This window comes from Euwallacea similis, chromosome 27, assembly GCF_039881205.1.
Source record: "Euwallacea similis isolate ESF13 chromosome 27, ESF131.1, whole genome shotgun sequence".
Classification (NCBI taxonomy): Eukaryota; Metazoa; Arthropoda; class Insecta; order Coleoptera; family Curculionidae; genus Euwallacea; species Euwallacea similis.
Genome location: NC_089635.1, coordinates 2,596,469 through 2,621,550, shown reverse-complemented (window position 1 = coordinate 2,621,550; position 25,082 = coordinate 2,596,469). Strand labels below are relative to the sequence as shown.

Genomic DNA, 25,082 nt, shown 5'->3' with positions numbered 1-25,082 from the left:
AAAAGGTATGGCATTATTTCCTAATCAAGCCATTTTTGTGATTGCCTCAAATAATTGAATGTAACCTATTTATTTACAGTACTAACGATACTACAACTTGAATAGTACTTTAGTAGTAGGTAGAATGAAAGTAATAATGTATAGAGTACCAAGTTATAACAAAGTAGTATTTATTTAAAATCTTAAATCACAGAACATCAAACCTAATACATGGTAATTCTAATATAATCATACATTTAAATGCAGATATGTGTTGTATTCAGTTGAAGGTTTCATAGTTACTTAGACATACGTTCTCTAGAACTAAATTTGTCGATTTTAATGCATAATCTTATTCTACATTAGTAGTTATCGCTCTACTGCTTTTATATACAATAATACAGGCGCACAGAATTCTTCCATATATTTTGGAGCACCTCTAACGGGTTTCTATTCAAAGTAAAAAAAAAAACTTTAAATTACCAAAGTTTTTCCTGAATTTTGAAGAGGAAAATCTACGGAAAAATTCTGTACATATGTAACAATAGGAGGAAAATTTGATTAACTCCTTAATCCCGAAACCCGTTTAGACAAATTTTCCTAATAATGCTTCTCCCCCCTGATGGCATTACAGTACTAGCACAAACTCACTTAGGAACCTTTGGTACAGCTATAAATATTTACCCCGCTTGTATAGGGTGGGTTTAAAAATAATGATAAACTTCTATTAAATATTCTAATGATTAATAACTTTTCTTATATGTTGTCTTTACACGGCGGCAAATGCACATTTTTATTTCTGTCGAAGGCTTGAGGTAATAGTGTTGTAGATCTGTTGTGTCTTAAGTGGCTCTTAACTAGATGTCCTGCTGCTAGAGCGGACATAAGCGACAGCTCTCCTGCTAATACAGTCCCACACACAATTTTGGCTAGCTGGCACGAATTTGCGCCAGGTTCTGCAGCATTTGAACCTTTCACACCTAACATTTCAAGACAAGTTCCTTGAGCTGGAAGGATAGTACCACCTCCAATTGTACCTAAAAGTTTCCTATTATTGTTTGCTTCACAATATATTTTTGTTGCTTACCTATTTCAATAGAAGGCATAGTACAAGAAATGTACAGGTCTTGGCCATCGACCCCCCAAGGCTCCATTAAAGTCATACAGTTACTACTTCCAACATTCTGCGCAGGATCTTGCCCGGTAGCCAAGAAGACGGCAGTGACTATATTAGCAGCATGTGCGTTGAATCCCCCAATGCTACCAGCAACAGCAGACCCTACCATGTTCTTAGAGTGATTGACGTCAACCAAAGCATGCACGTTAGTCTTCAAGATGCTTGTGACTATTTTTGCCGGTATTATCGCTTCGCACACAACCGATTTGCCTCTACCCTCAATCCTGGTTAATTTAGAGTTAAAAATGGTCCTGAGTGAGGTAAGTGTGTTCTTACCAATTAATTGCAGCAGGTTTCTTGTCGGTGCAGAAGTTTCCACTGAGGCTCAAAATTTCCATATCGTCAAACGCATTTTGCACGAATTTCAAAGAATATTCGGTTCCTTTAGATAACATATTCATGCCCATAGCATCTCCAGTGGTGGCGACAAATCTGATGAACAAAAATCGTCCGGCGATTTTAATGGTCAGTCTCTGCAGTCTCGCGAATCTACTGCTGGAGTCAAACTGTGTTTTTAGCTTCTCGAAGTTATCTGGGTCTTGCATCCATTGCATTGCTTGGCTGTAAGTATATGGTGTGTTGAAAAATGTTGCTCAGATAATTCTATGGCAACTTTTATGTCCAATCACCAAATGTTTTTCCATTAAAGTTTAGCTTATTGCTACATAAATACGAGAAAGACCAAGAAATGTGCAGAACTGTGAAAATTCGAAAAATGTGAGAAAACACATAAAAGTGATGGAAAAAATTTCAATATAGTGTACAGGATTTGAGAGAAAAGTTCTATGCTGAATTAGATATCAGTGAAGCCAAACTTACCTAGCTCTAATAATTGATGGAAATCTCACCACTGGACCTCGAGTCATTCCATCTCCAACAATGCTACTGGTAACCCCACATTCTTTTAGAGCTCTGCAGCCTCTGTTGGTGCTGGCAACCAGACAACCTTCAGTGGTAGCCATGGGGACGTAAATCTCACGCCCATCTAGAAGAAGAGGCCCTGCGTATCCTACTGGGATGGGCATGTACCCTATGACGTTTTCACAGCACGCACCCATGACCTATTATTGGGAACGATAATTATATCTAAGTTCACGCAACGACCAAAGTTATACCAAGGAATAGTCATAATTTCTATAAGGTAATCCATCAAGTACTTTGGGGGCATCTAACAGATCTCTTCCTAAAATTTTTCTCCTAATTCCAACCCCTCTCTCGGGGTTGTCTATAGCCTTCTCTATTTGATAGGCAGCTATATGTTTGTTTTTGATAAGAAGTATGATTTCTTCATCGGAGAGGGCTGTAGCTCCAAAGTCAATGTTGTTATAAATCTTCAAACAGTCCTCTAGCGTCTTGCAAACTTTCGGAATCTCATCTTCAGGGTTGCTGTCCGCGTCCGAGCCGTAAGGCGTAGAAGTCTGGACTTCTTTGTCTTGGAAAGTCGTTGGTTCATCACAAGTCTCTGCAAAAAAAGCATTTTCCAATGAAGCTGAAGGGTATTGCGCTAGGTCAGTTGCAAAAAGCTTAAGCAGATGTAAATTTTTCTTTTCATCTTGTGTAAAGCGTCATTCAGCTAGGGAGATAGAAATCATTTACGGCGACTTTACGACTTTTTAATCACCTTTACTTTGTTGCAGCTGACCATGAAAAACGTTACGTTGTTGACTAAGTATGTTTAGTGTGTAGTTTTGTTGCGGCTGATATCGGATTAGGCCAATGTGGTTCGAAGAAGCGTGTTTGAAATGTCCATAGAAGTTTTGAGAGTGGCAAAGTTTGATATTAAAATTGAAAATTTTTTCATAAATTTTTAGCCTTTACGCTGAATTAGGCACAATGAATATGTTGTAACCAAACAATTGCACTTTGCTGATATTATTGCATTAATTGCAGCTGATTATTATAGATTGATGGAGAATTAATTTGAGTATAAATAGCTACAAAATAAAGCAGATAATTGAAGAAATTTGGACATGCGACTCAAATCAACAAAGTAATGAATTTGCCGATTCTATTACTAAAAAGGTGGCAGTGGTAGTCTTTCAATGACGGAGACCGCCTTTATCAAAACTGGCTCTGATTGTTGGCACTGAACTAGCTTTGATCCAGTGACAAAAACCAGTCCTCGGAATATCCAGAGAAATCGTAAAGAAGGCCATCATCAGAGGGAGGTGAAACAGAGTAAACGCTACTGGACTGACCACTCGAGCCTGGTCCACTCAAGAACGTATATTGTACAACCCCTTGAGCACAGGACAAGACATCTGTTAAACTTCGACAGTTGCGAGCTATCTGTTCTAGATGCATTAATTTTTGAGATTGAGTATCGCCCTGGAAACCCAATTTCATAGGTTCTCAATGGAATTCGGATTCGATGAATTTGATGGCCATTTTAATTTTCTCAGCTTAAAATGTTTTTTGCACAATTGTATCTCGATATGATGTAAAATTATTATCCGCAACCACGAAATCCACCTCTCAATAGTCTCTCAATGGATTTGCTTATGAGTTTCCCGATTTTTTAAAAGATTCACGCAACTCCATCCATTTTGAAAAATTTTAATATATAACTATAAATACGAATTTAGAAGGCTTCAGTGTTACTATAAGGTACTTCTTCAAGTTAATAAGCATGTAAACGCAACTATTTCTGCCTTCACTCTCAAAATCCTGAAAAATGTTCAATACATACCCCCCAAACTAAAGCTGAACTTTGGCATAATCTCCCTTTTTTCTAGGGTATTTCCCGAATATTCCGTGCCTGTTTCAGAGATAGCTGCAACAATCGGGGAAGCTTCCCTCTCTTGAAGGGTTTCTAGGTGCTCGTCTTGAATCTCAAAGAAAAGCAGTTTAATGAGCAGCGCCAAGATCAGAACTAAAATCACGAAGTGATCTACACCAAGAGCCAACCACCTATAAGATCGAAAACTAATTATTACAGAAGATTTCTACTGAGCTTGAGGTGACTATCACAAACCTGATAAAATATCCGTGTAAAGAGTTCGACTCTTCGGTCTTGTTGAAAGATTGCTGAACTAGTGGTTCGATGTTGTACACTTCACCGTCTTTAAATGGCCAACGACTAAAATTGTAAAGATTTAAAAAGTGCTAATCGAAGTTGAAGATCTATAAGCGCGGTAGAAAAGCGATGAATAGAAGCGAAGTATTTTGCATAGTTATGCATAGTTATTGTAGTTTTTGGGCTGATATGTAAATTTTTGCTCTAACCGGGGGTATCATTTATAATAGATACGTTCAAAATGATTTTTACATAGACGAACAATCGAAGTAAACTTTGTCTTGGGCTTACCTGTGTACATGCACTATCATTAACCCCACAGACATTATTAACTTTACCCTTTGTACCACAGGGTTAGATTTGTGGTCTTCGTCTTTGAACGCCATTGACATCCAAGTTTCTTTTGTTTTGTAAAAGCTCGTGCATCTCGAAAGCTGAAAGAAAAAGAGTTTTGGAATTTTCAATTGAAAAAAAAAGGAAAAAATATGAATAATACACAGGAATTGCAAATATTTTCTTAATAAAAATGCTAAAACAGTCAGCAGTGAAATTTTACCTCTAGTTGCGCTTTTTTACATGCAGACAAGTATGCAGAATCATCCATGCAGTAGACAAACGTTTTTTTATATATTTTCCCTACAAACGTGCGGTAAACGATGCGATAAAAAAAAGCTTGACCGCAGGCATTTGTGAGCTGGAATTCGTACTTTAGAGTTCGTGTGCGATCACAAGTTTTACAGCGCACAAACCAAAATGATATGTGTCAGAGCCAAAATTTTTTGCTAATATTTGTCATTGACGAATGTGCGATACATTTTTATCACACGTGTGCATGTACAGATTTTACCGGCGTGCTAATGTTTAATTAAACTTACAGAAAACAATAAATTTACCACATATTCGTTTGTAAGGGAAGTGCCTTTACCGTACTTGTTAGATGAAAAACTATTTCTTGGATAATCCCGTGAACTTGTATCATGAAATTTGCTAATTATTTAATATTCTGAACATATTTAATATGACGTACCCTACTCCTAAACTCTGTTTTTGCTTTAATGAGAAATTTTCTACATGATTTTCCCTTCATTATCAATGATTAACAATCATAAAATGACCAGTTTCCATTAAACGCACAAAGAAGGAGTTATTTGCAATATTTTGATTTATTGTTGGCGAATTATAGTATTTATTTGCCAAGTTAATAAATCGTGTTTACGAGAAAGTGAGTAGACTGGAAAAATTCAAGTTCCGGAAATCGCAACAATATCACATCTCGTGACACATTCGTCTAACACATTAGATGGCGTTACAGATAAACTTGAACAACTGGCAGAATTAAAATACCTAGAAATAGTTGAAACGTGTAATTCAACTAACGCAAAGTGTCAAAGTCCAAAACTGGGCACAATATAAGTATTATTCTATGTGAAACCTTTACATTTGTCATGCTAACAAGTCCGGCTCACCTTAAGCATTTCGACGTTAGCAGGAAGCAGGGACTCTAAAATTAAATTTGAAGGGTGACGATCTGACGTCAAATTTGCAAACATTTACATAACTAAGTTTATTTTCTACTATTACTAAAATTAGAAGCACAAAAGGTTCGAAACTTCCATTATAAATTGAAGTGGCTATAGTTAGATGGATTCTGAGAACAAATGGGTTTTAACGGAGTTATTGTTTAACTACTTCGCCTTACGCTTTTTTACAGGTGTTCTATTTCTATGAACTCATATTTTTTTATTTTTAGCATGTCATTTTGAGAAATAATTTTAATTGAACAGATGTTCCATGTAGCATCTCCAGCTTATGTTCGTAGCCAAGAATTGGTATTACATAATTTTGTGCATCCGCATTAGTTAAATCTAAATGTCGAGTGTCCCGAACTTCCTTATCCAACCAATTAAAAAAAAACGGAGCAAAATGGGTCACAAACTGAGAAGTAAAAACGTCGTTTATGACTAAAAAATTTCAAGCTTCGAAGAAACTCCGAGAAGTACGCCACTGGTAAATGATATATTCCTGAATATTGAAATCTAATTATTACTAAGGTTAAATTAAAAAACCTGAGTGGCATCTAAGGGTGTTGGAGAAATGTGAAAATGTCAAGGAAAATTATTTACCACTCAAAATTCGTTGAAAATGCGAAAAATGCTGTACCCTGTTGGTTTTCATGCCCATTGATAAAATTACAAATCACTGCTATGGAAAAATTAGGTTGGTGTAAAGAAGGGAATACGAAATTAATAAAATTTAGTTTTTCTTGAATAATAAAACTATTTTTTTTAAATATTGGAAAATTGCAATTTCAAGTGTTTTTCAAAATCAGTTTGAAAAAATCAGAGACGTATCTACCTCAACGGAGTTCTATATCGTCTTAATGTCAAAGAAAAAACAGTCGTGTATCATCTCCAAATTTTAAAAATTTCTGGAACTTCCGAAAAACCCAAGTACACCACTGGTTCACAAGCTAAGGCATACAGGGCAGAAGTTTCACGTAAGAACCAGAAACAATAAATAAAACCAAATAAACGATACCCTAATTTGCAAAAGTGAAAAAAACTGGATGTGATAAGCCAATGATTTGGCTTATAGCGGATATTGCAAGAGATCTCTATAATTCCAAAAATTATCGCGTAAGTGTAATTCAAACCAGGAGCGTACTATCAAAAAATAATTTCTAAAAATTGCTAAGTGTAAAAACACTGCGATACTTTAATGAAATGAGATTTTTATTATTTGAAAAACATGCTTTTTAATTCAATAAAAGTACGGAGGTATACACACGCTTTTCAAATAAAAGTTTGGGGCACATTGTATATCATGCAGCGTCTTACTTCTAAGATGAGCGTGAGGCAGGCTGGATAGAACGTCATGAGGACTATGTAATTGACCAGGACTGAGAGGCAAGCAAACCAGGAAAGCATCTCCAGTCTCTCGACACCTGTAACATGTAAGTGGGATTTTTAAGCTTAAATAATTAAAGTAAACTCACCTGAAAGGGTACCTACACCTATAACAAGAGTCTCTACCACCGAGTCCAAAGTAATAGTGGGACCTAATTCAGCCAGCCCTTTGGCTATATTGTTCTTTCCTTCTGCCTGGTTTTTGGAGCTGAAGGCGAATTGGGCCAAAATGCCAGCTTTGGATAAGTCGATCAGGAGCAGAAAGAAAAATATTGCATCTCTACCGAAACAGACAATTAATCCCGTAGCACTGAAGTTCATCCCACTTACTTGAGATCGCTGATTTCCAGTCTCAGGATGTTCAGAACTGTTGTTGTAAAAATGAAGCTTGAAAACACTGTGAAGAGCCCTGCGATTCCTGAAAATTAATGGATTTAGTGTGAGGTTCCTATGAACCAATAGTACGAGGTTCTCATGAAGAGACGTCTTGAAAAGAACCTAAATTTGTCTCGTTACATAAAGTGAAGAGAAATTACAACAACGTGTTCCATATGACATAAAACCGACATTGCACTTTCTCTCTAAAGAATAACAACACACTGTAACCAGTGAGTTCATGGCCTTGATCGCTCATTTTCTCTTCACTTTCTTTGATTGACCACACGAATATTATTATGTTGTTTAATAGACCTTATTAATTCCATCTGAATTGGCTTTTATGGATCGTTAAATATAAATTTTTATAAATTTGCATCATTAAGTGAAGGAAGCTAACTCATGGTTTGTCGCCAGGCTGAAGAGATGTTTGATGTAAATGTTGCTTCCACAGAACTTAAGGTGTGGAAAATGTGTTTAGAATGCCGCCATGAGTTTCAAGAGCAAAAATAAAAGGAAATTATGGTACTGCCCATTTTTCGTAGGAATGAGCAACACAAGGCCCTATGTGACGGCGAGAGTGAAGAAGGAGGAAAAACAGGGAGGGTGGAACGTTGAGCCAGTACCATCCTCTTGGTGATGGGAGAGCATGTCGTCGGCAATAGACCAGAAAACACCTTTAATTGTCTGGTGGTACTGATTATTCACGTATTAGGTGACTTGTGGATTAAAGGATGCACAGTTCCTGTAGCAGGTAGGCAAATGTACCAGTTCACGAGACCTTAGAAGCATGTGCATGTATATTCCTTTGTACTCAATAGATCGGATTTTCGTGGTCATGACGTCATCCTATGTGGACGCGATCCTCTGAGATCCTTGTCTCGTGTGGACGTGGCCCAGAAAGGTCTTCGTCCTGAATGAACCTGGCCCCGTGAGGTCTTTGTCCTCAGTGGACGCAACGCGACACTAACCGTTTCAAGTGTTCCTACCGTTCAATTAATTAACTGGTAATTGACCAAGATGCCAAAGGTTGTTTGAAAGTGAAGCAAGGGACTTTTAATTGCAATGTTGTTATTCAGAGCAGCGATTTTAATTATTATATTACGATATCCGACAGCGGGTTGTCGAGTAGCTGCCCGTGCGAGCTCCTGGATGACCGCAGTACCATGACCCAACCAACATATTTTAGAAGCCAACTCTCAATTCACATGGGGTTAAACGGCCGTTTATCTAGAGTAGTATCTTTGCAAATGTGTTTTTAAGTACGCACATACACACACACACACACAAATAAAGATACCAAAAAACGTCATCTTACCTAATATGTATCGCGATCCGAGCTTATGTAATTTTCGAAACTGGTAGTAGCAATACAGAACAGCCAAACTCCTTAAAATGGTCATGGATATCAGGTCAGCTGCATTATATTCCGCCTGAAACCAAATGCGTAATTCAACATAAAACTTTTATTAAAACCGATTTTTTCGGGGTATATTTTATAGTCACATGCCTTGAGAGGCTGAAAGCCCTCCTTCGAACTAAAATATACAGAGTGTCTAAATATTAACGTAAAAGAATTTAAAGGGTGGGTTTAGAGGGTGGGGAGGGGGGTAGTCAAAGAGGTTCTCAAAATCTAGTATTTGCACCTCCCTATTTTTCTCTCTGCTGCCCCTGCTTCATTCAAAGTGATTGTTTGATTCTACTACTATTCTAGTAATTGTTGAAAGTGACTGTTCCATTCTAGTCAGATCGCTCATTTGCAAGGTGGCTGGCCGTTATCAGGTCGATGGTGAACTAGACGCTATTTGATTATTTTAATACATACATACTTTAATTCTTACCAAATCTAAGGCGGACAAATGCTAATTTAATTGATAGATGAATGGGCAAAATGCGGGCTGAGAATGATAACAATTTTTGAATAGCAACTTTAATAATTGTTTTACAATCTCCTAAAGTGTGTTTTAGGTCCCGAATTGCTGCTTAACAACGTTGTTGATTACCGCATTGCTATGACCCAAAGTAAGTATTTTTTACCCAGAGGTTTTTTTTCTTAGAATAAGCTCCTAAATTGCCATACTAATTCGAGTTAGGCATAAAATTTTGTCACATCTTTCCTATTTTTCACCATGAAAAAAATTGATACCCCAAACATTTAACACGATGTATAATATTTTCCCGCTACGGTCCTGAAAATCCATACTTGGCGCAACAAATTCTTTAATTCTCTTTCAATGTTTATACGCCAATGCAGTTGTAACAAGCCACTTTTCAATCCGGTTCCTGGTTTCAAAGACGAAACAGTAATTACCATTCTTGCTTCAAGTGGATGCTAAATTGTTAATTATAGAAAGGGGCGCCGAAATGGGTTTATGGAAAAAAAATCTGGAAAATTTATCGTCAGAAGTTTATTGCACTTTAAATGCCCCTCGGCCGTAAAAGTCTGACACAACAAATAATATTTTTTATGTCCCAGCAATTAAGTAGCACAAACGCACAAAAGTAGTTGTCGGTAGGTGGGACTGAAGTGTGGTCTGAAATTAGATTCCCTTGTGAAACCTGAGTCGGCATAGAAAACCGCAAATTTTCAGATAGTCTTCTTGATGTTTAGCGCTAGAAAATTTTTAATTTAACGCCTATGATAAAAAATATGCTGAGAAGTGCATGTTGTGTATATAAAATGTCGGCGATGTGTGTTTAAAGTAGGTACAGGGTGTAACGTATCACATTGAAGATATTTCGGGTAGCGATAGTACTTTGCAAAATAATAAAAAAATGCTAATAGACCCATGATAAAAAAACGCACCGTTTTCGATTTTCACGATGTTTAAAAAAAGGGTTCAGAAATGAAGGGTATGATTCCTTGGCCCATTCTAAGAAAAAAAGTTCGTATTAACGTGGATCCTCCTTCGAGATACAGGGTGTCAAAAAAAGAAGACCGGTGCTGCTGTTTTCATCTTTGTTGTTATTGCTTTCTATTCATGGAAATGTAATGTTGCAAACTTTATTTCGTAGTGTTAACTGTTGTATTGCCAGTTTGTGCTCATTCTTTCTTACTATAAAAATGCCTTTTTATACTAATTCAGAGATGGCCGATTCGCACTTTAGGTACGGTTGTGCTAAAAAAAAGCCGTCTAACTTCTTTCCGGCGAAGATGTGAATTCTGTGTATAAATGGCGGGTGAACATATAGAACATTTTCTTTAAGTAAGGAAAAAAGTTAAAACTTATTTTAATCCTGTTTTTCTGACAAATCTTTTTTTACAGCCTGTATCTCGAAAACGGTGCGTTTGCGGACCCACGTTAATAGAAACTTTTTTTCTTAGAGTGGACCAGAGAATTACACCCTTCATTCCTGAACCATTTTTTAAACCACCCTGTATAGGGTGGCAAAATTTGACATTCTTTCTCATATTTTGTATTTTTCTCACGTAGGCCTTAAATTAAATTTGCGAAATTTCGCACACCTAGTTTCCTAAAAATTCTCTAAAAGAAAATACCGAAATCGTCTTTAGCCATATACGGGGTGTTACGTTTTTTTTAGTCATAAACTATTTTATGCTTTGCATTTTTTCCTAAACATCCTATATGAACTCCGATACCAAATTTAAATTCTTTCTTCAATCCTTTAGCTTTTTGTTCTTTTGGAGCATTTTAGTAATTTCAACCATTTTCGTAGAATTTGCAAAAATATTTATCGATGTAAAGTAAAAATATAAAGGAAATAAGGAAAAAAATAATCATCCGACTCAGTTATCAACTTTCGGAAGCAATTCGCAACATTTAAACAAGTTTTTTAAAATAAAAATAAATCTAAACAAACACAAAATATAAAAATTGTTGAAAATGTCCTTTAAAAAATGCCAAACTTGGCCCCTTTCAACCATGCGTCTATTAGCATTATTTTATGATTTTGCAGAATACTATCACTCCCGGAAATATCTCCATGATGATATGTTACATCCTGTATAGACGAATAAATAAATGTAGATAATTCTGAACCCCTCCAACCCCATCTTAAAACACACCTTAAGAAAACTACAGTACTGAAGGTTGCAAAGTTGTTAAACTGCAATTTGCATTGTCAGAGTGCATTGTGCATGACGCCTTGGAGGATAATTTTTGGTTACAAAAAGACTGATGAAATCGCTTCCTATAACAAATATGGAGTGAAGAACAAAGTTCTTGTTCTGCAAGGCCATCAACTTCCTGTGAAAACAGGTCTTTAACCGTAAGAATCCGGATGGAATATTTCACCTAATTGTTCCAAATTAAATTCTAAAATAGTACATAATAAATTAATTCGGAAATAAATTGTTCAGTTTTAATTAACTCAGAGCAATGCAGAGTGAGCCTTCGCAGAATTGAACTTTTTTGATGCACCGCAATAATAAACCAATAACGCATTCTAAAATATACACACACAGGTATAAAACAAACCGAAACTAAACCTGCTGAGTTTCATGAATCCTGAATGTAAATATGAGTAAGTGCGTAATTTATCAACTATAAAGCACCAATTGTAAACTGATTAATCTTAATAGTAAGCGAGTTATTGATCTTATTCCTCCCCTTCGTTGCTCAAGGCCTCACTAATATATTAATTATTAAAGGCTTAAAAAGTATCAGTTAAAAGGGGATAAAACTAGCCATTATTCTAAATTTATTAACAACAGGATCTAATATTAAAGTCTATATTACACCAGTCGCACTTAAGTGGGATGAAGGCCATAAATCAGATAAAGAGAAATGGGGATGAAGTAGGCTTATAAATACGCAGTCCGGCTATTTTAGAGAAATTTGATATCTTGACAAACATGTGAGGATTGATGTGAAAAAAGGCACAATGTTCAGTTCCGTAGGCAGTTCTCGAGATACAGACTGGCCGAACCATGCATGCATTAAATCAGTATTGAGAGCAATCTTACGTTGTTCTTATCTCTTCATTAGGTACCTCCCCATCATTATTCACGCGTGATTAAAGTGGCATCGATATATCAAAATGAAGTTGATTACACATGTCTGGAACCACTCCTCGTGAATATTTTACGGATAGGAAGAGATAATCACATAGAATTTCAAGTGTCCTTCGTATTAAGGTTTGATCTTTGGTAATTTAGAAGTCGGGAAGGGAAAATGTGCAAGGTGCTGTGAGAAGTGAAAATATACAGGGAGTTTGTGAGAAGTCGTACAAGGGCTTATATTAAAATTTTTTAGAAGAAAAAAAAAGGGAAGAAAACTGACTCTCAATTAAAAATCCTTGAGATGGGCGAGTGGTTTTCCAAAATTTTTCAAACGTTTTTAATAGGAAAAGAATCGAATCACTTGATGTTAGATTAAACTGCCCAAACGCGAAAAGTGCCCAACGTTGAATGCTTCGCATGTCACCGGTACCACGATTCACGACCCACGACTCCCACCGCCCACAGAAATTATTTATGTCCTGTGTGTTGGTTCCAAGATTTTACTATTGTGATTTGTGACGCGATTTGTGTTTGTCCAATTTTTATTGTTTAAATACACGCAGATGGTTACCTCAAGAATATAAAAAACATCACCGGTCAGTTTCAACTTTAAGGGTGGTTAAAAGGTTTGGGTTAGGTTAAAAGGGTGGTACCATATGAGCTTTTTAAGAACTAGATTAAAATCTTACTCTCAAGGTTCTAGGTTATGCATGTACGCCTCGGAGCGTTTCGCAGGTTTGCAAGTCTCATTTTTCACAACCCAAAAAAATCTTTGCCAGTTTCTGAGATATCTAAATTTGCGCCAAACTTCCATATCAAACTTACTTCTTGTATGCATCCTTGGCAAGTTTTAACGATGGGCTTAGCGGGCGGGATAGGGTTTTGCCTGTCAACAGTCAGCATGCACGCGGTAAGAGTGAGGGTGGCAACGATGACTTCCCAAGGGTGGTTGGTGCAAAACTCCCCATGAACGAGGAATAAGCGCGACACCATTTTCGGTCGAGAATGTTTGGCTTATTCCCAATTCTGGAAAAAAAAAAGATCAATGATGTTAGTCCTTGTACATGTTCCCAACGACAAGTGTGCATTCACTTACACACAACGGTGATGAATCATAATGCAGAAAGCATAATTATTGGGTTTCTATTTTGAGATTAAACAGTTTAAAAATAATTTTGCAGACATAAAAAGTACGAGATGTTAAACCCCTGTGACAAGTTCAAGTCTGGAGGTTTGTTGCTTTTAGAAGGATTTGATTCCATGCCTTGGCCACAGTATGGTGGGGATCACATTTGCTGATAAATAAAGAGCCATAAAGTGACTGGTGAGTTCATAAAGTGGATATAACGCTCGGGTGCAGTTAATAATTAATTAGGCAATTTGAATACACATCAAATGGCAATTGGTGTTTACGTTCAAACAACCCGTTCAATTCCAAAATAAGCGAATTCTGCCAATCCGGCTGGATGTTTGCTTTTTCTTTCGAGGACTGGGTAAATATTCCTTGAAATGTTAAATCACGAATATTCGTTTTGTGGAGGATTTCAGGAGAATTTATCGCAGCTGTTTCCGGTTAAAATTCCTACTTTCGGTTTTTTTTTCGAGCGACATTTTTATCAAATTATCACTTCTATTAACGATGTTAACGATCTCAGGTGAAGGCATAATTAATAACTATACCTCAAGTACGTATCAAAAATATCAGTTTGTTTAACATGGCGTAATATTTGTGGTACCCAAGGTCGATTTTGTCATTAAATCCATAAGTAGTTGCACTATAATGAATTACGCTATATCGAGATTAAATCGCCTGAGATACACTGCGGTAAAAAGTTCCTCCGCAAGAAATGCATAATTAGACAGTGAAAGTATGATTATTTCATCGCTGAACCAGTAGATTACCTAAAAATTTCTCTCCAAATTATTTCATGGGCAAAGCTTTGAGTAGGTAGGAACCTAGTTGCGCGCATAAACCATTTTGTTATTAAGACGTATATGTACGTCTAATACAATGCACAATACAGAGAGTATCCTGATTTCTCTTAAATTGAAAGTAAATGACGTGCCAAAGCTGGCATGTCCATGGTCAAAGACCGGAGATACAAGAAATAATTATTTATACAGGCGCTCGTTGTTAAGCATCATCAGGAGAACACATAAAATGAGAAGAAATTTGCGTCAATTAAAATATCATTTGTAGTGCGTGTATTGATAAATAGGGAGATGATTAGGCTCTTTAGAAAGAAATTTGCAAAATTTTCTTCTTGAGAGCCACTAACCACCTACTCATTGAACAAGATTTAATAAATCCATTGCGCTTAAGAACTTAAACAAATTCAAACCAAAATTATTTTTAGTGTGACTAAATTGCGACTGATGACGAATTTAATATTAAAATTTAAGCATTTAATAGGAATTTGATGGGTACAAATTAACTTAAAAAAAGTTCTTCGGTTTGGTTTCTAAGTAATTCGGGCATATTCGCGCAGACGCTACTCAGTAGAACTCTGCTGAATTAACAAAGTATAAAAACTTAATGAATCAGTAAACATGATTAAGTTGATTTTATCGAGGAAAATTTGATGTGTACAGGGTGATCCACCGAAAATATGAAAAGTGTAAGCCATTTTGAAGTGAAACGATAGTGTTTACAGAAGTAAATAAAGCACTGAACTAGTTGAAATTCTTAATATTTAGGTAGGGATAATGATTTGATTCACATTTTTTTACTTATTTATAATACTGAAAACATTACGCATCAGTTTTGTTACACTCTTAAGATAACATCACTTTTAAGCCTTAATTTCTCAAGAACTCATCGTTTAAAATTAAGAAATAAGGTGACATTTAAAAGCCAACTAAATGCCCCTTTCCATTTAAAAATTTTAGGGTGGAAGTCACTCCCGCTTAGAAGTTAAACCTGGGAAAATAATTATACCAAAGATTTATGACCTCTTTCAAATTAAAGTTGACGGCTCCGAATGTTTTCGTGTTTTCTACATCATAAGACAGAAACCTTCGGTGGACCACCCTGTATGCTGTCTTATGTATTTAGAGCAAATCCCCTAACTAGGTGGATAGGAAAGTTAAATGGAATTGGTGAGTGACTCTCCATTCGAGCCAGCAAAATTTCTTATTCACAATTAATCGTCCAACATAATCGTGGTGGAGGATGTGGTTAAAATAAAAATTCCATGATCTCCATGAAAAAATGTTTTTTACTAATTAAACTTTGGAGTTTCCAGATGGGTCTATCAAGCAGTTTAAAGAGAATTTAGGAGGATCTATAATCTGAGCCGAAATGATCTGTATCCCATGCAGAATTAGGATTATAATGCACGACAGTCATGTAATATGAAAACACTATCCCAAAGTAGTCTTAAATTCCTACAGGTACCTACTAACTTATTTCAGAAATTGTGACAATATTATGATCTACTAGAGTAATTAAGATCTACCTGTGTTTTGTGTAAACGAAATTTCTATCTCTGATTTATATCACTCATGTCTTCTTACTTTGGAAATCATAGTGGAGATCAAACGAAACGTATATGATAAAGCTCATCACGATTCAAGACTTGTTTCACAGACATATTTGCGATTTTACTATACAATCCACTCTGAATAAAAATCTTTCTTTTGTAAGTGAGATCAGACGATTTAGCTGCTTACAAGCCACATGGCTACCATCATACAATCACGGAAACGAATTATTCAGAAAGTAAGAAAAAATCAAAGAACATCGTGGGCAGGGCCGGACGGTCAATTATGTGGATAAGGTATTTTGACCTGGAGAAACTTAAATGGTCTATGAACTTTTTTAAGAATATATTGTGAATTGAAATAAACTGAAGTCAAAAAAGATCTTTTGGCCTAGATTCACATTCATAAACCTGAATGTGTCCAAATCAACATGCACTAACTTAAAGCTTAATTAGTTAAATTGGTTTACTCAATATTCCGATCTACTTCAGTCGAATTTTCGATCATTTAAATTTTCTGAAATTAATTTTGAATTAGACTGAATTAACTCTCATATAAATAACCTGGAAGAACCACAATGAATTTGTTTGAATTGAAAAAATTTCCGAAGTTCGCAAATTCATTTTTGGGTGAATTCGGGGAAATTTGTGGGATTTTTCATTCTTCAGCATTCTTTTGAATAAAATGGTCTGGATTCCACAAATTCTATTTACAACAACGAAAATCGTGGTCAGAGTAGAATTGACTTGATAAAGTTTTTTCAAAATTAGAATAAGAATTATGATTACATTTTCCAGAATTTTGATTATCCACTCATTTTTTGATAAGGCCAGATGCACTTTTACGTACTGGATTTAATCTGGAAAACGATTTAGTCTGAATCCCAGAATAATTATCTTTTCTCAAATTTTGTACCGGAAAAATATCTGCTTTATGCGAAAGCTCATACAAATTTCTATATACACTCATCGGCAAAAGTCTTACACCTCCGTATTATTTCAATAATGAACAATTTGTTTAAGTAATTTTTTTTTGTTTATTTGCTTCCTTGGTTTGCGCTCATATGTACTGAATCACTATCTCTGCTCAATGTATTATTTACATGAATGAAAATATGAATATTGAGAGGGTGCAAGACTTTTGCCAATGAGTGTATTTTGCCGATTAGACTCTATTCGAAGGCTCAGGGTATAATAGGTATCAACGAGGATTTTAAAAGAAGGTGAAAAATAGCCAAACCATTGGGTATTATTACTATAAAAGCTAATGAAGGTTTTCGTAGATTTTGATAATTTTGAGATGAGATTACAAGAGTGAGGTTTACACAAAAGAGGGTTTTCAAAGAGAGCCAAACATCAGGAAAAACGTTGATTTTCATGAAATTCCGTACTTCAAAAGCAGAGAAATGATTTGCCGCATATCGTAGGACCTATTTACCAACATCCAGCGTCTTTTTAATCAAAACAGGGATGTTTTTTGGCTTATGCGAAGATTTACATCAGGTGAGTTTGTATGAAGAGTCGCATCGAACTAACATAAGTGCCATGATGTGTCGTAGCTGCCGTCCGAATAAGAGTACACAAGATGACCATTTAACAGCCCCTCGGAATCCTACGAGTTTATTTGTGACTTCATAAAAAATCAATTATGGGAACGTATGTGAGACTAATAAAAGTAAATTTTAAAATTAGTGACAACCCTACAGGGCGTGTTAAAAAACACTCAAAAAGCGAATTTTTTTAAATGAGACCACCTGCATTTCTTTCACGTAAGAGGACCCTGTAGGGGTGTCACTAATTTTAAGATTCACCTTCATTAGCCTGATGTACATCCTCATAATTGATTTTTTCAATGAAATCACAAAGAAACTCGTAACAGTCCGAGGGGCCACTAAACGAACGCCCTGTATTTTGTTCATTATCGCTCACAGTCAGTCTTAACAATAGTTTTTAATGCTGAGCCATTTCCTGGTTTCTTGCAGTATTTTTAGCCACATTCCGTAATTTCTTTTAACAAGATTGATACATGAAGCTCTTTTAATCCCCGCTTTAACGGCCAAAACGGCACGTTCTAATTGCCGAATAGCTGCTTATAGAGTACTTCCTACTTCATTTTACACTAACTAGGTGTTATAAACACATAAATAGATTTAATTTCTTTGAGAAGGCAATAAAGTGCAATGTATATTAGTGTAGTTTACACTCGATTATTATAAATTCGATCTTTATTGCTTCAGTTGCATTCGTAGACGTTCGGGATTGAGTAATGCATTTCATCAGGTTGTTTCTGAGTTACTAACCTACGGCTGAGGTATAAATAGTGAGGATGGATGTTCTGATTTTTTTAAAATTAATTTTTCAAATTGTGTGTTTTTATCTTGAATTAAAGCGCCTATTGCGGCACTGCTTATAATGAAACCGATTAAATTTGCATACCAACTTTTGCGAAATACGCACTCTTTATTTCTATTCTGTTGCGAAAGCCATACGGCGAGGCGGTTGGAAGGTGATAATGGAAAATATGGCTTTTACGAATGTCACATGCAAAAAAACTGCTTCATTCATAGATGTAATAATTATCATACGCGTAGTAATGACCATCATTATAATAAACGAGACTGTCACTTACAATAACAGGTATATCAGTCAAGGTTGGGAAACTTTCTCTTTAAAGGCCAATAGCCTTTCTATCATCCATTTGGATGGTACTTTTAGGCGAACTTGGCGTGACTAATAAGTTTTTATGAAAAAAATCACAATCGCAAGCGGCGTTATCGCAACCGTCGGGCGGATATCGCAACCAAGAACAGAAGAATGGCATCGTTGCTGTCAGCAAGATCGGTCCTCAATTTATCTAATGAAGTCAGCATATTGTTGCAGCTAAGAGATGCGTTGAAGGAAACACTAGACCCGACCAAAGGACAAGCTTAGCCGCACGTTTAAAACCAAACAAATTTAAATGTTCTGCACACAATCGTGAATAAGGCCTGGAATTTCCAGTCGAAATGCCAGATGTTGAAAGACATACTCTGAATTTAAACTAATAATCAATATTGAAATTACTGGTAAGAACATGAGGTAATTCGTGCGACATTTCCAAGAAGCACTTAAGAAAAAAAGTGCACATGCTTGGGCCACTAAGCCGAATTATTTTTGATCGTCAGATTGTTCGATAGTCAGGTACTACCAAGAAACTTGTCGTGCGCGGCCTAAAATCCTGAGCCTGAGCAGGTACGACTTTTACTTCCTGCCGCCTTAAAAATCTCCCTTAAAAGCACGCACCATCGGACGTCCATAAAGCGGCCTTCTAACGCACAGAGAAAGAAGGAAGTTTTGGATTCATTTGCAGTCACTTTAATTTATCTCTTCGAAGCGTAAATGTATAATTATGGGTCTTATCATATTCATCTTGGAATATTTAATTGGTATCCAATAACAGGAAGCTATTCCTGAGTCAAATAAATTTCAGTTGAGCAACTCAGGTCCGTGGCGGCTTTTATACGTTTATAATGAAGTTTGGACCATCGCCATGGTCATGTAGTTTGACACGCACAGGCACTTTTTGTGTAATATCTGTTCCGGTTTGATGAAGTTGTATTTGAAAAATATGTTCAGGTTAGATGAATTCGATTGCAAAGTAATTAGTTGCTGATATTGGTGAAAAGAGTCAAGGTAAAGAATGTGCCAGTAGGTAACGCACGTTAGGCAATATTGTCTTTGGCTGAGATAATGATTGGTCCACCGTGTCAATATTACATTTAGAGTTCAGGTATCGTAATCAGAAATGGTTAGAGAAAGACATTTCTGAGGGGGATTACTCTTAACAAAACAAGTCCTATGTCTTCGTCTCCGACTTACAGGATGAGAACGTAAAAAAAAATTACATTTTTACTTTTCTACCATTGACTTCCTTTTAGAGCGCCTCAAATCAAATTTCCATGTCATCTGTGATATATCCATGATAGATGTTCACAGTCCAAGTGCTACCGGCTTAAATAGCAACATATCATCAAACGCAAGTTTACGGCGAAACCGTGAAAAAATATTCAGAGGCACATTTGGTCATTTAAAAAAAATTTTTCTCCTTTCCCAACGCATATTTCTTTTCCTTTTCGATCGAATTATTAATACCTATATCTCCACCACTGGCGAACTTAATCAGTTGATATTGTTCCTTCTCGTGGCACTTTGTGGTTGTAGCAAATTGGACTTTGAAAAATCTGAAATAAAAAAATCTACGTTTTTTTTAAGTTTATCACCCTCTAACTGAGAAATGGCGAAATTCAGGACTTACATTTATATGAGCTATCCCCCTTAAAACGCGCGTTTCTTGAGACATCCTTTATACAAAGTCAAAGCTGCGGGGAGTCGTTACCCCCCTGGGATCAAAAAGGGATCTTTGGCTGAATTTAAGTCTGGTTATGCCAAACCAGTTTGGCCACAGTTTGGTATACCTAAACGAATTCAGAAACATGCGGGATTGACAACACCACAACTCATTTCAGTTTAGTGGCTTTTTTGGGAGGGCAGTCGTTGGGTGCGGAGTCTGTAGTGAATTTTCAAATTTCACCCAAAATATTTGACCTTGATTTAATCTTCTCATGGGATGTATAGTCTCATAAATCCAGAGATTCCAGATCCTGATCGCAATAGAAATAAAAAAGGATGGTCGATTACGATTCTTTGATGTTCTCATATGCAAAAAAGGAAGCGATAAATTAGGACACACCGTGTATGGAGAATTGACGCACATCGATCGCAATCTAAGCAAGGTTCAAAAGAGCCAAAAGAAGGAATTATTAAAATTGGAACTGGAAAAGGAGATTATTCATCTGAAACGGGTACTTAGCTACAAAAAATGTCTGCAAAAACCCAAAAATTTTATTATGAACTTAAATAAAATAATCAATTGGTTCTCTTAAATCTAAGATAAAAGTTCCATATTTTCACCACCACAGAAAAAATCTCAATTTAAAATCCCTCCATCAAAAACTGCCTCAAATTTCACTATGGTTCCCATAACTAAATATTTTTAGACACTTCTAATGAAGTCCTTTGATTCGTATTTCAGTATGAATATAAAATCAAATTTCCGGGATAATACACATAACGCAGTTGGAAATTCTTTCTTTTTATTGAATTTCGAATTTTGAATGATGTATGGGCAATTCCAAGAAAGAATCCTTTGAAAGTGCATCTGCATTGTTATGTATATGTTACTCTGTATACAGTATACATCTGGGATTGTTGTAATGAGAGAAGCTTAACATGCTAGTTTTCTGTTAGATTAATTGCAGGAAGGACACGAACTTGGAGGGGGCTTGGTTATTTTTTTTCTCAGCTAAACAAACACCTCAAAGAATTTAATTCTTCTGTTAGGTATGTGGTTTATGGTTAGTACGTGTCAGAAACGACATCCTCTCAAAGGGGTCCCTTCCTCAATAAAACACACTTAAAAGGTAATTTTTTTACATCTTTTACGCGCTGTTGAAACGTATATTTCTGCTGATTGTAAATTGTATATTGGTTGATATTTGCAGGGAATTCAAGTCAGGGCTAGGGAAACGTGCGTATAACTGTATCTGCTGTGATAGTAAATTAAATACATAACGGCTTTTAAAAACATACATTTTAATAAGATAAAATATCACAATTTTCTTTTTTTTTATTTCTAAGGTATACAGTGTGTAACGTATCGTCATGGAGATCTTTCAGGCAGCGATCGTACTTTGCAAAATAACAAAAAAATGGTAATAGACCGATAGTCAAAAACACACCATTTTCAATATACCAGATGGCAAAATTTCACATTTTTTAAAGGACATTTTCTACAATTTTTATAATTTTGTTTTCGTTTAGATTTATTTTTATTTTAAAAAATTTGATTAAACATTACGAATTGCTTCAGATGCTCGATTACTGAGCCAGATGATTTTTTTCCTTACTTCTTTTACATTCTCAATTAGCATCGACAGACGTTTTTGCAAATTCGACGAAATCGGTGAGACATGAAAATATTGCAAAAAACCAAAAAGCTAAAGAATTCAAAAAGGAATTTAAATTTGATATTAAAATTAATACAGATTCATACAGTGTTCTAAAAAAAGATAAAAAGCATAAAATAGCACATGACCCAAAAAACCCAATACCCTGTATATGCCTATCGACGACTTTTCATATTTTGTTGTAGAGGGTCTTGAAGAAAGTAGGTGTACGAAATTTCAAAACTTTAGCTCGAGGTGTACATGAGGAAAATGCAACATATGATAAAAAAATGTGAAATTTTTCCACCCTTTATATAAAAAGTGGTGCCTCTTTGACCTTAGATCTATTAGCATCTTTTGAAATTATTTTGCACAATACTATTTCTCCCTGAAATATCTGCATGATGATATGTCACACCCTGTGTATTATTTTTAATTTTTATTTATTATCTCAAAAATCGTTAAAGATTTAATAGTAATTATTTTGGTCATAGTCTTGCCAAAGTAAACCAATTTTGGTCCTGTTATTTTGGTTCTCACTGAGCCTTAATCTTGCTGAAAGGCTAGAAAACAAATTTTTACTTCTTGCAAATTTACGAAAGCTGATTGTGGTCCAGAGATCGCACATAAGAGAAAATGTCCCTGTGCTCATAAGTGTTTGCAAAAAAAAAAAAATAATTTCCATTCAAAACATTTCCAAGTTTAAAATGAAATCATGGTAGGTCCGTGTAACGATACGAAGTAACAACCAATGTAAATGAATGCTTCAGATGTTGATACAAGAAATTCCTTGCTTCGTTTAGTTCATTGTGTTTGAAGCACCGAAATAAATCAATTTCACTTTACTGTGATATGGAAGCAGCTAATTTGAGTATTTCATGTCACGTCAGAGTGTCTCAAGTTCCTGTTACATGTTTCAAAATAATTTGGGTCAATTCAATTTAGAATGGAGAGAGCTCTAAAACGAGGATTTTGTTTCGGTCTGATAAGTTACATTCTAGAAACGTTTTAAAAATATTTTTTAACATTTTAAATTTATTAAATATACGGGGTGGCAAACCAATAAAAAAAAATTATTTGAAGTTATTTAAAAGCGGGGAGACTTTATTCCTGAATCCCGCAATCGTACTACGTAACCCGCATTAATCAAAGGAACAACGTCATGGTTCAATCAACATTAATGACAAAGTTCTTCTCCTGGTCCTTCCTAATACCAATGCAATAAAGACCGATTAACAGTTGAAATTGTTTTTGATTGATTAATAGTGCGGAAACGCTTAATGTTCGAAATACAGTTTGACAAAGGTTTACATTAAAAAACATTTCCTATTAATCCTCAAAGTCGGTTAGGTGCCTCATATGGATATGGAAATCAACAGAGCGATATTTATCGGTGGTCGTGACTCCTTTCAACACTACAATTGTTGGTGATTTACATTGCTGATAGATAATCCTAAGAGATTCATTAAATCCAATTTGGATTCAATTTAAACATTTTTGAATTATCTTGGATTTCTAGTAAAAAATCAATCATGTCTAAAATTCAACAGTCTTCATTTCTTTTTCTAATTTACTAATTGGAAGAGTCAAGTTTATTAAATTTGTGACTTTTTCTCTTTGTACAGAAAGAAGTGTAAAACGATTTTTTTGTATTACTTTTGACCACTTGAAAGTACATCTTTTCCTTATGTGAAAACCAGATGACCGAGGTAACAAATCAAAGGGCGCCTATAATATTGGTCCCTAATTACAGAGTGATGGCAAATTTACTCATCTTTTGTATAGTTCGTTCTAAAGGAGCTTTTTAGAACGAACACCCGGGCGTACCTTCTGACTGCAATTAATAAAAGCAGAACTGAAGTATCTTGTGTGAGATTATTTCTAAACCCCATACCCAATAAGATACTTATCTAGATGCTGTGGTTCCTATAGAGAAATTAACGTATCTTCAAAATATCTCCTAAATACTTCAAAAACTAAAATAAACATTTTTAAATTTCAACACTCTGTAACGCGAAAACTAGGGATTTTGGGACCCAGGATCGTAACATGAGCTTTTCTCTTGTTTTACAATTTTATTTAAAAAATGAAATTTTATTAGTTCCTGCTTAACCACATGCGTTATTTGAATCAAATTGGTGGTGATAAACATGGAAAATGCATAATTTCCAAAAAAAAAATCTCCGTCTCAGCAGTGGCGCGTTCGAACGCACCATCGAGCATTTTCCAGGAAAAAATAACGCTTTTCGGAAAAATTCCAAGGAAACAAACTTTAGAGGAAAATCCGCGTTTTAGAAATCACCCATACAGGGTAAATGGAAATCTGTCCACCTATATAAATTATAGTACAGGGTACCACCCAATTTAATGGAAAGAAGTTTTTGTGAAACAGGACCATTCGACCTACTTGATCCAATTTCGGATTTTTGGCGAGGCGGTTCGCCGAACTAAGAGGCATAAATTAAGAAGTGAAGACAAAATTTTTTCTCTTCCCGGTAGGTTCAGTACGTTAGGTTTCTTTAAAAATAAACACAGCAGAAGATAATTAGGTATAAAGTTTTCATTGGCACACCATCATAGACTATAAGCACGTATTTGTTTTGCTAAGAAACGCGCCTAAGAAAACATCAACATTCTATAAATTGTAACCAAATTGTTGATCCACAAATCACAATTATAAGAAAAATCTGAAAACCCGAAAAATCCCTCGTCTATCAGTTTCCTTGAAATCATCAGCACCACCTGGACCTGGGATTAACCCCTCAAATCGCTTGCTCGTAAACGTAAAAACATCCGGGCTTTCTCCCCCCAAACAAACTTAATTAATTCGTCATCCTACCTTAATAAATGAAGAATTAACACCCACACAATGGAAAAAACGCCACCGAAAAGTCTATAAACGCATCCGTACGCGGTAACCACAAAAATAAACTCTTTCAAGACAGAAGGTACGAGAGATACCCATGCGTTCGGTTCTTCACTCCTCGATGGATGAATGCATTTTGAATGGTTTTGATAAGCTTCGGTACGGCCACGCGGTACTGTTTAGGCAACGCTGGGTTTGAGCTTTCGAGGTGCAACTCACTCTTACATTCTTGAAATAATTAATATGACGCAATGCCATATTTCGCATCTTGGTCACGAAGAACCACTTAATGCCAATTTTGTATTGCAAAAAAGTACCATGCCGATGGCAATGC

The 25,082-nt window shown here is 35.7% G+C and overlaps 1 protein-coding gene across 2 annotated transcripts; it reads right to left on the bottom strand.

Moving 5' to 3' along the window:
* Positions 1-189: 189 nt before the first annotated feature.
* On the bottom strand, positions 190-24,923 carry LOC136417287 (3-hydroxy-3-methylglutaryl-coenzyme A reductase-like). Of its 2 annotated transcripts, none has more exons than XM_066402915.1 (14): positions 24,722-24,923; positions 13,242-13,442; positions 8,772-8,886; positions 7,409-7,496; positions 7,168-7,358; positions 7,010-7,116; positions 4,464-4,606; positions 4,131-4,235; positions 3,846-4,066; positions 2,272-2,618; positions 1,976-2,217; positions 1,433-1,717; positions 1,067-1,380; positions 190-1,016 (listed from the first exon to the last, which is right to left on the bottom strand). In XM_066402915.1, the coding sequence occupies exons 2-14, from the start codon at positions 13,407-13,409 to the stop codon at positions 736-738; spliced, it is 2,607 nt and encodes an 868-aa protein (XP_066259012.1). In that variant the 5' UTR covers positions 13,410-13,442; positions 24,722-24,923; the 3' UTR covers positions 190-735. The 2 variants fall into 2 exon arrangements, with proteins under 2 accessions (XP_066259012.1, XP_066259013.1); XM_066402916.1 differs by lacking the exon at positions 24,722-24,923 and adding an exon at positions 13,513-13,976.
* Positions 24,924-25,082: the final 159 nt, after the last annotated feature.